This window comes from Dipodomys merriami, unplaced genomic scaffold, assembly GCF_024711535.1.
Source record: "Dipodomys merriami isolate MVZ:Mamm:240054 unplaced genomic scaffold, mDipMer1.0.p SCAF_188, whole genome shotgun sequence".
NCBI lineage: Eukaryota > Metazoa > Chordata > Mammalia > Rodentia > Heteromyidae > Dipodomys > Dipodomys merriami.
In genome coordinates this window covers 1,258,217-1,270,695 of record NW_027203248.1, presented here as the reverse complement: position 1 = coordinate 1,270,695, position 12,479 = coordinate 1,258,217, and the positions used below count along the sequence as shown (strand labels likewise).

The 12,479-nt window shown below is 36.0% G+C and overlaps 1 protein-coding gene across 2 annotated transcripts in view; it reads left to right on the top strand.

Moving 5' to 3' along the window:
• Positions 1-12,479, top strand: part of Vwa8 (von Willebrand factor A domain containing 8) — a 281,922-nt gene that overhangs the window by 171,710 nt on the left and 97,733 nt on the right. For both annotated transcript variants that reach the window (XM_070026692.1, XM_070026693.1), the window contains exons 29-34: positions 506-705; positions 6,404-6,514; positions 7,240-7,304; positions 7,726-7,851; positions 9,520-9,629; positions 10,480-10,634. In XM_070026692.1, coding sequence (XP_069882793.1) covers positions 506-705; positions 6,404-6,514; positions 7,240-7,304; positions 7,726-7,851; positions 9,520-9,629; positions 10,480-10,634 — 767 coding nt within the window. The remainder of the gene's footprint in view (positions 1-505; positions 706-6,403; positions 6,515-7,239; positions 7,305-7,725; positions 7,852-9,519; positions 9,630-10,479; positions 10,635-12,479) is intronic.

Below are 12,479 nucleotides of genomic sequence, written 5' to 3'. Positions count from 1 at the left end.
GCATACAACATCCTGCTATCATATCAGGAAGAATTTCCTGACATTGAGGACTGTTAAAAATATAATGAAGATATTATGAGATATGTGGCATTGGAGCAAATAGAGACTTATTTCCACATCATGCTATCTACATTTAGTATAAAACCTAAGTGGCTACTTGTAGTCTTTTCAACCTAATCAGTCAAATCATCTACGTATCATCTGCTGAGTTTCTATTATGTATGCTTTTTCATGCTTCCATTTTTCACTAGACCTCTTGACCAATCTGAAAATTGGCTGCAAACTACAAAATTAAAACTTTTAACTAGGGATACAGGTGGACCCATTGCAACAATGAGATGTACAAGTCGTTATGTCGAAAAACAAACTTTACAACTTTGGTTGGGGGGGGAGGATCCGGTAGGGGGGTACGGGAATATGGGAAGGGGAAACAAAGAGGAGGCAACAATGTTTGATAAGAAATGTACTCATTATCTTGCCCATGTAAAACTTTTTGTCATTTCAGAAAATGAAAAAAATACTCTGTATGTAGCTGCATGCAATCCTGTTTCCTTATACTTTATGGATATGACTGGAAAAAATGTCTTCTTTGTGGACTTTTTTGACATCTTCCCAAGAATGGCCAGTGGAGTTTGGCAACCTTTTGTGACAGTAGCACCACTGGGAAGTCCCCTCAAGGGTCAGGTTATTCTCCATGAAGAGCAGGTAATGTACACCAGCCTTCTCACATAGTACAGCTAAGAGTAACTTGCATGAAGAAAAAGGCAAGAGTGATTTGCAACCTATAACTGAAAGTGTGTGCTTTTTTAAGATCAAGGATAGAGGTTGTAGAAAAGTCAGGAGTTGGATTCTATCAGTAATACCAGTAGATAGTAGGCTTCCATCTTCCTCTAGGTAGAGACCAACAGTTGTTTTTTTTGTTTTTGTTTTTTGGGGTTTTTTGTCAGTCATGGGGCTTGAACTCTGGGCTTGGACTGAACTCTGGGCTGCATTCTTCAGCTCAAGGCGAGTACTCTATCACTTAAGCCACAGCGCCACTTCTGGTTTTCTAGTGCTTTATTGGAAATAAGAGTCTCACGGACTTTCCTGCCCGGGCTGGCTTTGAACCGCAATCCTCAGATCTCATCCTCCTTAGTAGCTAGGATTACAGGCGCAAGACCAACAGTCTTGAAACAAGTTTGTCAGAGATGTCCACCTCAATATTTTGAGAGTTGGGGGCCACATAATTCTTTGTTATGAAGCTTGCATTCTTCTTGGAAAAACAGACAACAAACTACTAAAGAAAAAAATGCCAATTTCAAGTCATTTTAAGCGCTGTACAGAAACAGGATAATATCTAAGGGAGTAATGGAGCTACCATAGGAGGTCAGGAGTGTGTATACTATTGAAAGGAGTACTGAGATATCTACTGTAAGGAAATGACAGTTGAGGTCTAAATGACATTCTTTCTGTAAAGAGAGCCACATAAATCTACTGAATAGAACACACCGAGATCCATCCCTTACTATGTAATAATGCTTAACTTCCATCTATCACTTCTGTGGATTAGCACACTAAGATTTCAGTAGTAAAGCACGGATGCTCAGAGTCAGGCTAAAAATATTCCAAACAGATGTTATAGATCGAAAGACAGGTTTTGTTTTCAAATGGCAGGCTTTGTTTTCATTATTGAGAATTCTAAATGTCTAATTAAGCTATTTTCCAATAGAAAATAATATAATGTTTCTGTATAACTATCATCGGCCAGATGTCTATCAGGTATTATACCAGGCATATTATTCATTCTATGGATATATACACATATATGTACATATATATGTATACATATATATCTTTCACCTACTGTTGGAAATACTGCAGTGAACAAAACAAGAAAAAATATTTATAAGGTAGTACAGGAAGATAGACAATAAGCAAAGTAAGAATTATATCTGAAGCTAGAATGTAAGAAGCAAGAGAAAGTTGGATTGCAATTTTAAATAGGTGGATAGAGATTACCTAACTGAAAAGGAGATGTTTAAACAAAGAGCTGTTGGGGTTGAGGAGAACAGACACTTGGAAGAAGAGTATTCTAGGCAAAGGAAACCTTAAATTCCAAGAGCCAAAAGTGGAACATTCCTCTTTCTCTTTAAGGAAGTGTGTTGGAGATGATTGGAAGATGAGAATGAGAAGTGAAGTAACAAGGTTACTCAGTTGGTTAGTCAGAGATGAGCTAGAAGGGGCAATGGGACACAGATAGTAGACTCTTCTGTGACATCAAAGATTCTGGACCCTGACTAGGTGAAAGGGTGATGAGTATTAGAGACTTTTGAACTGTAAAACAGCATGATCTGACATATTTGTAAAGGATTTTTTTATTTTCCTGTGGTGAATAACCTAGAGATGCTAAGGCAGAATGAGGAAAAGTAGTTAAGAGATTTCTTTCTAAATGATTCAAGAGAGGGATGGTGGTTTGGAGGATGTAGGTTATAAATAGTGATAAATCCTTGGTATGTTTTCAAAATATAACAAATAGCATTTCCTAACAGAGCAGATGTTTGGAGTAAGAGAGAATTAAAGACAGCTTTAAGATTTAGGGACTGAGCAATTTGGATGAGTTGTCCTTAACTGAAATACTGAAGGAATCAATTTAGGAGGGAACCACAGAAAACATTTGATTAAATTTGAGATCTGTTGAACTACCAGATAAACAATGAGCCTAGAGTTCAACAAAGAGGTAAAAACAGGAAATATAAATTTGGGAGTCATTTCTGTATAAATATCACTTAAGGTCACAAATCTGAAAGAGATCACGAGGGAGAAGGGGTGAAGTGTAGATAGGAAAGTCCCAAGTTCTAAGCTCTGGGGTGGTGAAATACTATGATATCAAGGAGATGATGAATCAAAAGCAGGGATTGAGTAGGAGAAGCTAGTGACATAAAGGAATAAAACTCAGGGAGGTATCCTGAAAGGCAACTGATGGAAATCTCAAGGAGAGTCTCATGTTTCCAACTATCTGGTGAGTTGCTGTAATCCATATTTACATACTTGCTTAGGAATAGAGGTTAAAGTCAAATACATCTGAAGACTGACATCCAAACCAAATTGGATAGACCCCACTAGAAGTAAACTACTCACTCTCATTTTCTACAAGCATTTGGGGAAAAGAGTACTATAGTCTGAAACATTGAAAAGAACTCCATTATCTGTATTTGAAGAGCAAAGTACTGTCAAGAAACGATTTTTAAACTATCTAATCAAAAGTAAAATATTGGGGGGGGGAGGCGGGGAGGATTGGGTGGCGGGGGAGGCTGGGAAGGGATGTGAAGGGTAAACAAAGGAGGAGGCTGCAATGCTTGATAAGAAATGTACGCATTATCCTGCCCATGTAATTGTAACCCCTCTGTACAGTGTGTTCACAAAAAATAATAATAATAAAAAAATAAAAAAAAATTTTTAAAAAGTAAAATATTACTGGAGAAATAAATCAGCTTTAACTGTAGTTCTTGCCTAGGTAATTATCATGAATTCTGATATAACTTTCTACTTACTTTCTACCAGAAGCAGAGTTCATCCATATCCAAATATTTCTTACAAAAGTTTCTTTCCAAAAAACTAGAGAAAGAACCTTAACTTTATAGATTTCCAACAAAATATTGATGTTATTGTTGAGTCTTACAGCCAGAAGAAACTATCATAAAATAAACAAGGTATCTCAGTGAATTTTAATGTAGTAAACTAACCAGCATTGAAAGAATCGAACATTTGGGGCATTTATTCAAATAGTTTTGCCGTATTTTCAGCAGTCAAATTAACTGTTAAATTTACATATACAAATTCTGTTTTTAAAATAAATTCCCACCAAGTGCTTTGTTTTCTCAAAAGATCCAGTTGTTTTGCGACATTGCTGATTAATATTCTGTTCAGTGGCAAGGACTTTTATGGGAGGAAATATAGTTTTCATCATAAAGCTCTCCTTGACTTCCACAGCCAATACCTGGCCTCCCAGCTCTTTTACCTGCTACTTACTTGCTCATCTCTCTGGCCAAAGTTCCAGCAGTTTGTCAGAAAGCTGCTTCTATAGCCTGAGTAGACACACCAGGTGCCTGGATACATCCACTCTACCTATCTGTCCTGCAGCCTCCCTGCTTCTATAGCCTGAGTAGACACACCAGGTGCCTGGATACATCCACTCTACCTATCTGTCCTGCAGCCTCCCTACATTCTGCATCCCCAAAGAAATTATTGTAGCTGACTAACTTATAAGATGGGTCTGTTAGGATGTCAGACCTGTTGACTCCATATGAACAGCACCAAGCTGTGAAGTCTAACAACTAGTCCTATTTCTAGTAAAAAAAAAAAAAAAAAAAAATTTAAATGAGTAGACTTCCAGCAATTGCTTTTTCTCCACTTTGCCCATGCTGAAAATGAAACTCAAATATTGTTGAGGGTTGTCATGAATAAACCTATCCCTGATCCTTGTAAAATAAAGTTTTGCTAGAAACACATTCCCCTGGTTAATTAAAGTAGTTGTTTTAAAAAAAAATTTTTTTTTTACTGAAATATAATCTTAAGTGAGGAAAGGAAAACTTTGCCATGCCTAAAAATAAAGACATTTCCCTCCTCCTGTGGGATTATTTATTACATCTGCACAACATTTAGAACTTCAGACTTGGGGACATAGAGGTCATCCAGAGGTTACTTTTCTCTCAGTCAAATACAAACATAATAAAAATCGCTCACTTGCTTCTATTCCCGCCCTTAAAGCAGTGCCAAAGCCACAGTTACATGTACTCGTGTGTGACGTTAAGTTCTATTTTTAAACTCAGACAGAATATCATTAGTCATTTACAGAAGGAAACCATTAACATCTAAAAGAACCAAGCCACAGAACTTCTTCATGCTGCCAATTACCTACAAAAGTAATTCTAAATACAGCAATGGCTGAATATAATATATATATATATATATATTATATGTTCTGACACTTGAAAAGATAGTTTTTAATTTATTTACACCAAGAGATGAGCATGAAAATTTTAGACCCTTAAAAGAAAGACAAGTAGAAAATAGCACTAACTTATTTTTATGTTTAATTATATATTTAATGATTTGCTTATTCTTCACTTAATCCTTTTGTGGGAAAAAAAAACATCATTTTAGTGTTCCAGTTAATTCCAAGTTATTAAAGTCTAAGAACTGAAGTCAGTGTTATACATATTTATCAGTGAAGAAAAATTTTCTCTATTAACACTGAAAGGAAGTTTAATTTAAAATGGAAGCTTTGTAAAATTTTAACTTATATTTTTTCTTAAGAAAAGTTGCAAGCTATAAGTACCATTTTCAAAACCTTCAAATGCCATTCAATAATACTTGCCATGTTAGATATTAACTTTTAAAAGAATATATCATACATTCCTAATGAAGCATTTAGAATGATACATCTTAAATGAAATGTTTATGGAAAAATTTAAATGACCACATGCTTAATAAGATCATCTCCTACAGTCAAGATCTAAAGTAGATGGAATAAACTACATGGTATAAGTATTGTTTTAACTCCTAAGTGTGTTAATGAAACTTGTAATATATATATTTGAAACCACACTAGAAAGCACTAAATTTGCAGCTGAGCCATGGATATTTTTATGTTTTATTTCTCTTACAAAAAGACCATGATTAATCCATGATTATACTTTTTTGTGTGCTTTAAATACAACCTTACCTAGATTTGTAGAAAGGATAAAAGACATTTTAACTATGCCTCTTATAAGGTAGCTTTTAACAGAGAGCTCTATAAATGTAATTTAGATCTCTAAATGAACTTTTTAAAATTATTAATCTTGTACTCTTGTTTCCTATGTATGAAACACAATCAGGGATTAGCTAGCTTAGATGTAGAAGGAAATTATTTTTAAGAGAAAACATTTTAAAATTATGTAATTATGTAACTAGAAATATCTTCCTAAAAATCAAACAAATTCTGTATTAAGGAAAATGAGTATATTCATGATATGTTGTAGTAGTTCAATATCTTTGTCATCCTTTCACTGTAACTTTCATTGCCACACTGTAAAAAGTGCTGATCTTTTGTTTGTTTGTTGGGGTGGTATTTTATTTTATTTTGTTGGTTCTAGTCCTGGGGCTTAAAGCTAGGGCCTGGGTGTTGTCTCTTAGCGTTTTGCTCAAGGCTAGCACTCTACTACTTGCCATAGCTCCACTTCTGGCTTTTTAGTGGTTAATTGGAGATAAGAGTCTCACAGACTTTCCTGCCCAAGCTGGCTTTGAACCGAGATCCTCAGAAACTCAACTTACTGAGTGTCTAGGATTACAGGCATGAGTCACCTGAGCTTGGCAAGACACTGCTTTAAACAAAAAGAAAAGGTAAATATCTTGAACTTTACATTGTTTTCTCTATTTCCAGAGCAATGTGATCCTTTTGTTAGATACCACTGGCCGTGTCCTTCGTCGTCTCATCCTCCCTTTGGAAGAGGTGACATCTAAGAAATCTTCCTGGTGGAGCAAGGAGGAAGGTGTAAGGAATGCTGGATCTGTCTGGCAAATTGCTGAGGGTTTACTGTAGCTTTGTAGTCAAGATGTGTGCCTGCCCATCCCTTTCAGTGCCTTTTCTTTTTTAAAAAAATCTATAATGCATAAGAAAGTTCTCTGTTACACATTAGTAGATTTTTTCCTTACAGCTATATAGAGATACATGTAGAATTAAATATCAGTGTGTTCTTTTGGCATCCATCAAGTTGACCTGAAGATAGTCAGAACTGAACTAGTAAATATAGAACATAGTACTTGTAATAAATTCTGAATCAAACTGTAAACTTATAGAGTTACAACTTGGACTAATTGCCTCTACTGGGTAAATATTTCAGCTTATGAACTAATAGAAAGAAAACAGTAGAAGTTTAGGAAAGTTCATTCTGCCAGTCAGATATAAAATAAGACAGCAACTGTGGGTCTTAAAACTATGAAAATACTGATTTTCATAAATGAATTCAGATCTAAGGAATTAACCATTTGTTTCTGTTAAATTCTGTGGTGGGCCACCAGATAACATGTTTATTTCTAAACAGATTTGGCACTGTTTTTAAATTTTTTGTTCTAAAGAGGATTTAGTACATAGTTATAAGTAAGTTTTGAAACTCAGATTAATGCACATGCCCTTAAATGTATTGGAGAAACTAGCTAAAGAAACATGAATATATCCAACATATTTAATGTGAATGTTTTGTTTTGTTTTATCTTTAGGAAACTTATAAAATGTGTAAAGAATTTTCACACAAAAACTGGCTAGTATTCTACAAAGAAAAAGGGTGAGCTCTTCGTTGTAGACAATGTTGAAATGAGATCCTTATTTTATTCAATTTTCTGTTTTAATTTTAACTACTTAGTATGAAACTAAATTGCAGACAAATTGCAAATGTGTTAGTGTACTGTAAAAGAAACTCTTTGCATAATGTAGGACTTTGGGAAATTGACATGAAAGATAAGACTTGTAATTCTCTAACAGCTACTCTAATGTGGCAGCTGTCATTTTCCGTTTTCTTTTCACACATACCCGGACATGGGTTAGAATTCTGTCTGCCGTCTCAACTAACATTTTTCTGTTATTACTTAACCTTAAAACTGTTCTTTTTAAGATTGCCCAATAGATCATGAAATGATTATACCATGGTTACTCAACTGTCATCCTCACCATTTCCTTTCAGATATACTTTTCTTCTCCCTTTACAGGAACAGCTTGACTGTACTGGATGTCTTAGAAGGCCTCACACACACCATATTGCTTCCCATCAACCTCAGGGCAGCTTTTCTGGTAGCAGAGGACAAGTGGCTTCTGGTGGAGAGCAAAACCAATCAGTGAGTGAAACTATCCTATGTAGTAGCTCATGGATTGCTGTAGCTCAAACTCATTCCTCAATTGTCCAGCCACTCTTAGTATTCTGTCTTCCTTATTTCTGTCTTTTACCAATTCCTGTTTTGCGGCTTTATTCTATAGAAGAGAGTTATAAGAAGACTGAGAAAAGAAAAATTTAAAAGAATTAAATATCTCCTTTCAGAACACAACAACAAAATTGACAGTAAAAAAAGAGAGATGACTTTTACATATGGTTCATATTTATTTGGAATTTCCCTGCTTGCATATTGAGAATTCACTGTGTTCTTATCAAGTTGGAGAGTAGCAAAGCAGATTTTCAGTTGATCCTCCCTCTAAGAGCTACAGTCTCCATCCTAGAGCTGTTGCCTTTTTTATGTAACTTCACAAATTCCATCTTAGAAATCTCCTTTCATTCTGTGTGCTCTTATAGTTGTGGCTATAATTGTTGGTGTTGTACAATTCTTAGTGAAGAGCAGTGTGTGGCACTTGGCATTTGGTAAATTTTGGGGTCCCCATCTTCATGAAGCATATCCACAAAGTATAGACACTGACAAATAGAGGTGGCTCCCTGCATGCCACATGGGGTATTGATACATCTAAAAGATTTTTTTTAATTTTTTATTTTTTATTGTGAGATTTTAAAAAAATCTTTCAAAATTAAAAAAAAAATCAAGAGAGCCTGGTGCCAGTAGCTCATTCCTGTAATGAAATCTGAAGGATCATGGTTCAAAGCTAGCCCAAGAACAAAAGTCCATGAGACTCTTAGCTCCAATTCACCACCAAAAATCTGGAAGTGAAGTCATAGCTGAAGTGGTAGAGCACTAGACTTGAGCAAAGAAGCTCAAGTACACTGCCCAGCCCCTGAGTTTAAGCTCCAGTACACACACACACACACACACACACACACACACACACACACACACACACAAGTTCCAGTACACACACACACAAGCTCCAGAACACACATATAAGCTCCAGTACACACACACACACACACACACATACACACATAAGCTCCAGTACACACACACACACACACACACACACACATAAGCTCCAGTACACACATACACACATATAAGCTCCAGTACACACACACACACACACACACACACACACACACATAAGCTCCAGTACACACATACACACATATAAGCTCCAGTACACACACACACACACACACACACACACACACACACACACACACACACACACACACACACACACACACACACACACACACACACACACACACACACACACACACACACACACACATCCAGGGGATTATATGCAAGGACTTCTGCCCCTCAGCTGGTCACAAGTGAGAGGTTGTGCTCCCACTTAACTACCTGCTTCCAGTCATATTAATAGAGGGCCCCATAGTAATAATGTTGTGTACTTTGTGTAATAGAAAATGTTGGATATTTGGATCACATTTGTTACTGCATTGTTATTGAGGAGTACTGGTTACAACAGTGTAGAGAAGATACTTGTTAACTCATGACAAAATGCTGAAACTACAAATTATTCTCACACTATTTTTAGAAAGGCTTGGAGAGGAGAAAATCTCTTAATGTTCTTGGTCTGCCCCAATGACTATTGGAAAAAAGGAAAACTTTTCACTTAGATGTCTTATTTATTTACAGGAAATACCTTTTAACTAAGCCTGCACACATTGAATCGGATAACAGTGGGGTTTGCCAATTATATGTTCTGAAAGAGGAGCTGCCTAGCACTGGGTTTGGAGTTATAAAAGGTAAATGCCATGCTCTCTATGTGTATGGTTGTGTGGTGTGTACACACACTGTCCTCTAGATTCACTGAAGAACAGCAGCATCAGCCTGTGTGAAGTCCATACCAAAAGAAAAAACTTAGTAGCTACACTAGAAGTAGGAAATAATAATTAGCCACTTTTCAAATGCTCATGAGGAAACTCACTCCTTTAACCATGCCTGAAACTCTTTAACTGACAAATCATAATTTTTACTTACATTTGAGTTCCAAGTCTCATTGAAAATAGCATCATTTTTTTCCTTCCACAGACCATTAGAATTTCTACTAATTTCTATTAATTTCTAATAGTATTCATTAGCAAAAAATCTGATGTTCCTTCCTAATGCTAGCTTATTTCAGTTTTACATCTTTTATGCAAAGAGCTGTTAAAGATAATACATGTGGCTAACAAAATTTTGAATTCCATAATTACTTGGAATTATTTTGGGAAGATGTTTAGATTATAAAAACAGTTTTCTTAGTGAAAGCTAGTTAATGCACTTTAAAGGGTTTTTTTTGTTGGTTTTTTTTTTTTGTTGTTTTTTTTTGGTCTGGTCGTGGGGCCTGAACTCTGGGCCTGGGCGCTGTCCCTCAGCTCTTCAGCTCAAGGCTAGCACTCTACCACTTGAGCCACAGCGCCACCTCCGGCTTTTTTTTTTCTGCTTATGTGGTGCTGAGGAATCGAACCCAAGGTCTCAGGCATGCAAGGCAAGTGCTCTACCACTGGGCCACCTTTAATGTTTTCTGTTTAAGTTGTTAAACTAAAATCTTACAAAAATGAGATGCACAGTAGGAGTATATCATATCTAAAATTTTTTTCTGATCTTTCTCAGAAATGGAGTTCAGCCTTCCTCATAAAATTTCAAGTGATCAACTATCATCTGAAAATCTAAGTTCAGCAGTGGGACAAAAGATTGCCTCTCCTAACCGAATTCTCTCAGATGAAAGCAGTTATGCCACTATAATTGTTGGCTTCCCAGATCTCATGGTAAGCATCAACTTTTAAAATTAATGACTCTTTTTCTTCTCAGTTTGACTTATAGTCTGTAAACCTATTTGAAGGATAATTAAAAATGTAATAATTTTCTGATTAGCATTTCAGATCAAGTCTGTATTTGAAATCAGTTATTAAAAAGTGTTTACCCTGTATAGTTTTATTCCTTAAAAATTATTGTTTACAATGTAATGTGGTGATATGATTTAGTATGTGACACGCAACACCTGATATACTAAAGGTGACTTTTTTCAAGTTATAAACTAAAATTTTCAACACCATTTGATTGTGAAGACCAATTGATTTTCCATTGAGTTTTGTTCTGATACATCTTATTTTTGCAGTATCTAGGTAAGACTGTCATAAGGACTCAGCTTATCTTTCTCCTAAATATGCCCTTCTGCTGTTACCTAGGTTATCTGCAAAGGTGAGGCTATTTATAGTTGACTTTGGGTGAAACTGGACACTATCTTCCCCTAATGACAATCTGCAGAAAGGAAATACAAAGTTCATTTCAGTACAGATTATCATCTAATACCCTTAGATAGCTCCATGTGTTCTGATGAAGCATTTAATTTTAATAATTTCCTTTGTAGCTTTTATGTGGGCTGATAGAATCATTTAAAGATAATACACCAATCCCATATGCCTCAACATTTTTATGTAATTAATGACTGCTGAGTGCTTCAGGATATAAGACATTTGAAATAGAAAACCCAGTGGATAAGATGTGACTTAGGGCTTTGCCATATGCCTTCCTAATTATTAAGTAAAAAAGATTAGCTATTATATAATATAACTCAAAATGGAATGTATTGTTGGAAAAAAGTGTCTTAATGAAAGGGAAGAAAGATGTTTAATATTTTTTTTTGGTTTTATGGATGAAGAAACAGAAATAGAGAAGCCTTAATGAAAAGGAAGAAAGATGTTTAATATTTTTTTTGGTTTATGGATGAAGAAACAGAAACAGAGAAATTAAGTTCCCCTAGGGCAAAAGAGCTTATATAAGGGACCTGAGACTTGACTGTAAGTTGTGATTCTAACTCATGTCATTTCTACTATACCACCTTCTTTCTGCTTCTATGTGAATTTCTTTTTTTTTTTTTTTTGGGGGGGGGTCCGGTCGTGTGGCCTGAACTCTGGGCCTGGGCGCTGCCCCTCATCTCTTCAGCTCAAGTCTAGCGCTCTACCACTTGGCCACAGTGCCACTTCTGGCTTTTTTCTTTTTGCTTATGTGGTGCTGAGAATCAAACCCAGAGCATTATGCATGCAATGCCAGTGCTCTACCACTGAGCCACCTTCCCAGCCCCTTCTATGTGAATTTCTTTGTATTATTTATAGAACTATTAGTTAAGGAGTGTGCCACCCTCCAATTAGCTTGTTATACAATTATCAAAGTCAATAAATTGTTTTCTTTTTTTAATAAGTTTTTTATTATGAAAATACTGTACAGAGGGGTTACAGTTATATGAGCAAGGTAATGAGTACATTTCTTATTCAGCATTGTTGCCTCCTCCTTTGTTTTTCCCCTACCATCCTGTCCCTCCTGCCTCCTCTATCAAATAGCTGCTTTAAAATATATGGAAGTGGGGCTGGGAAGGTGTCTCAGTGGTAGAGCACTTGCCTTGAATGCTCAAGGCCCTGGGTTTGATTCTTCAGTACCACATAAGCAAAAAGAAAAAAGCCGGAAGTGACGCTGTGGCTCAAGTGGTAGAGTGCTAGCCTTGAGCTGAAGAGCTGAAGGACAGTGCCCAGGCCCAGAGTTCAGGCCCCACGACTGGACCCAAAAACAAAAACAAAAAAAACAAAATAAAATATATGGAAGTATGTTTCTCAATA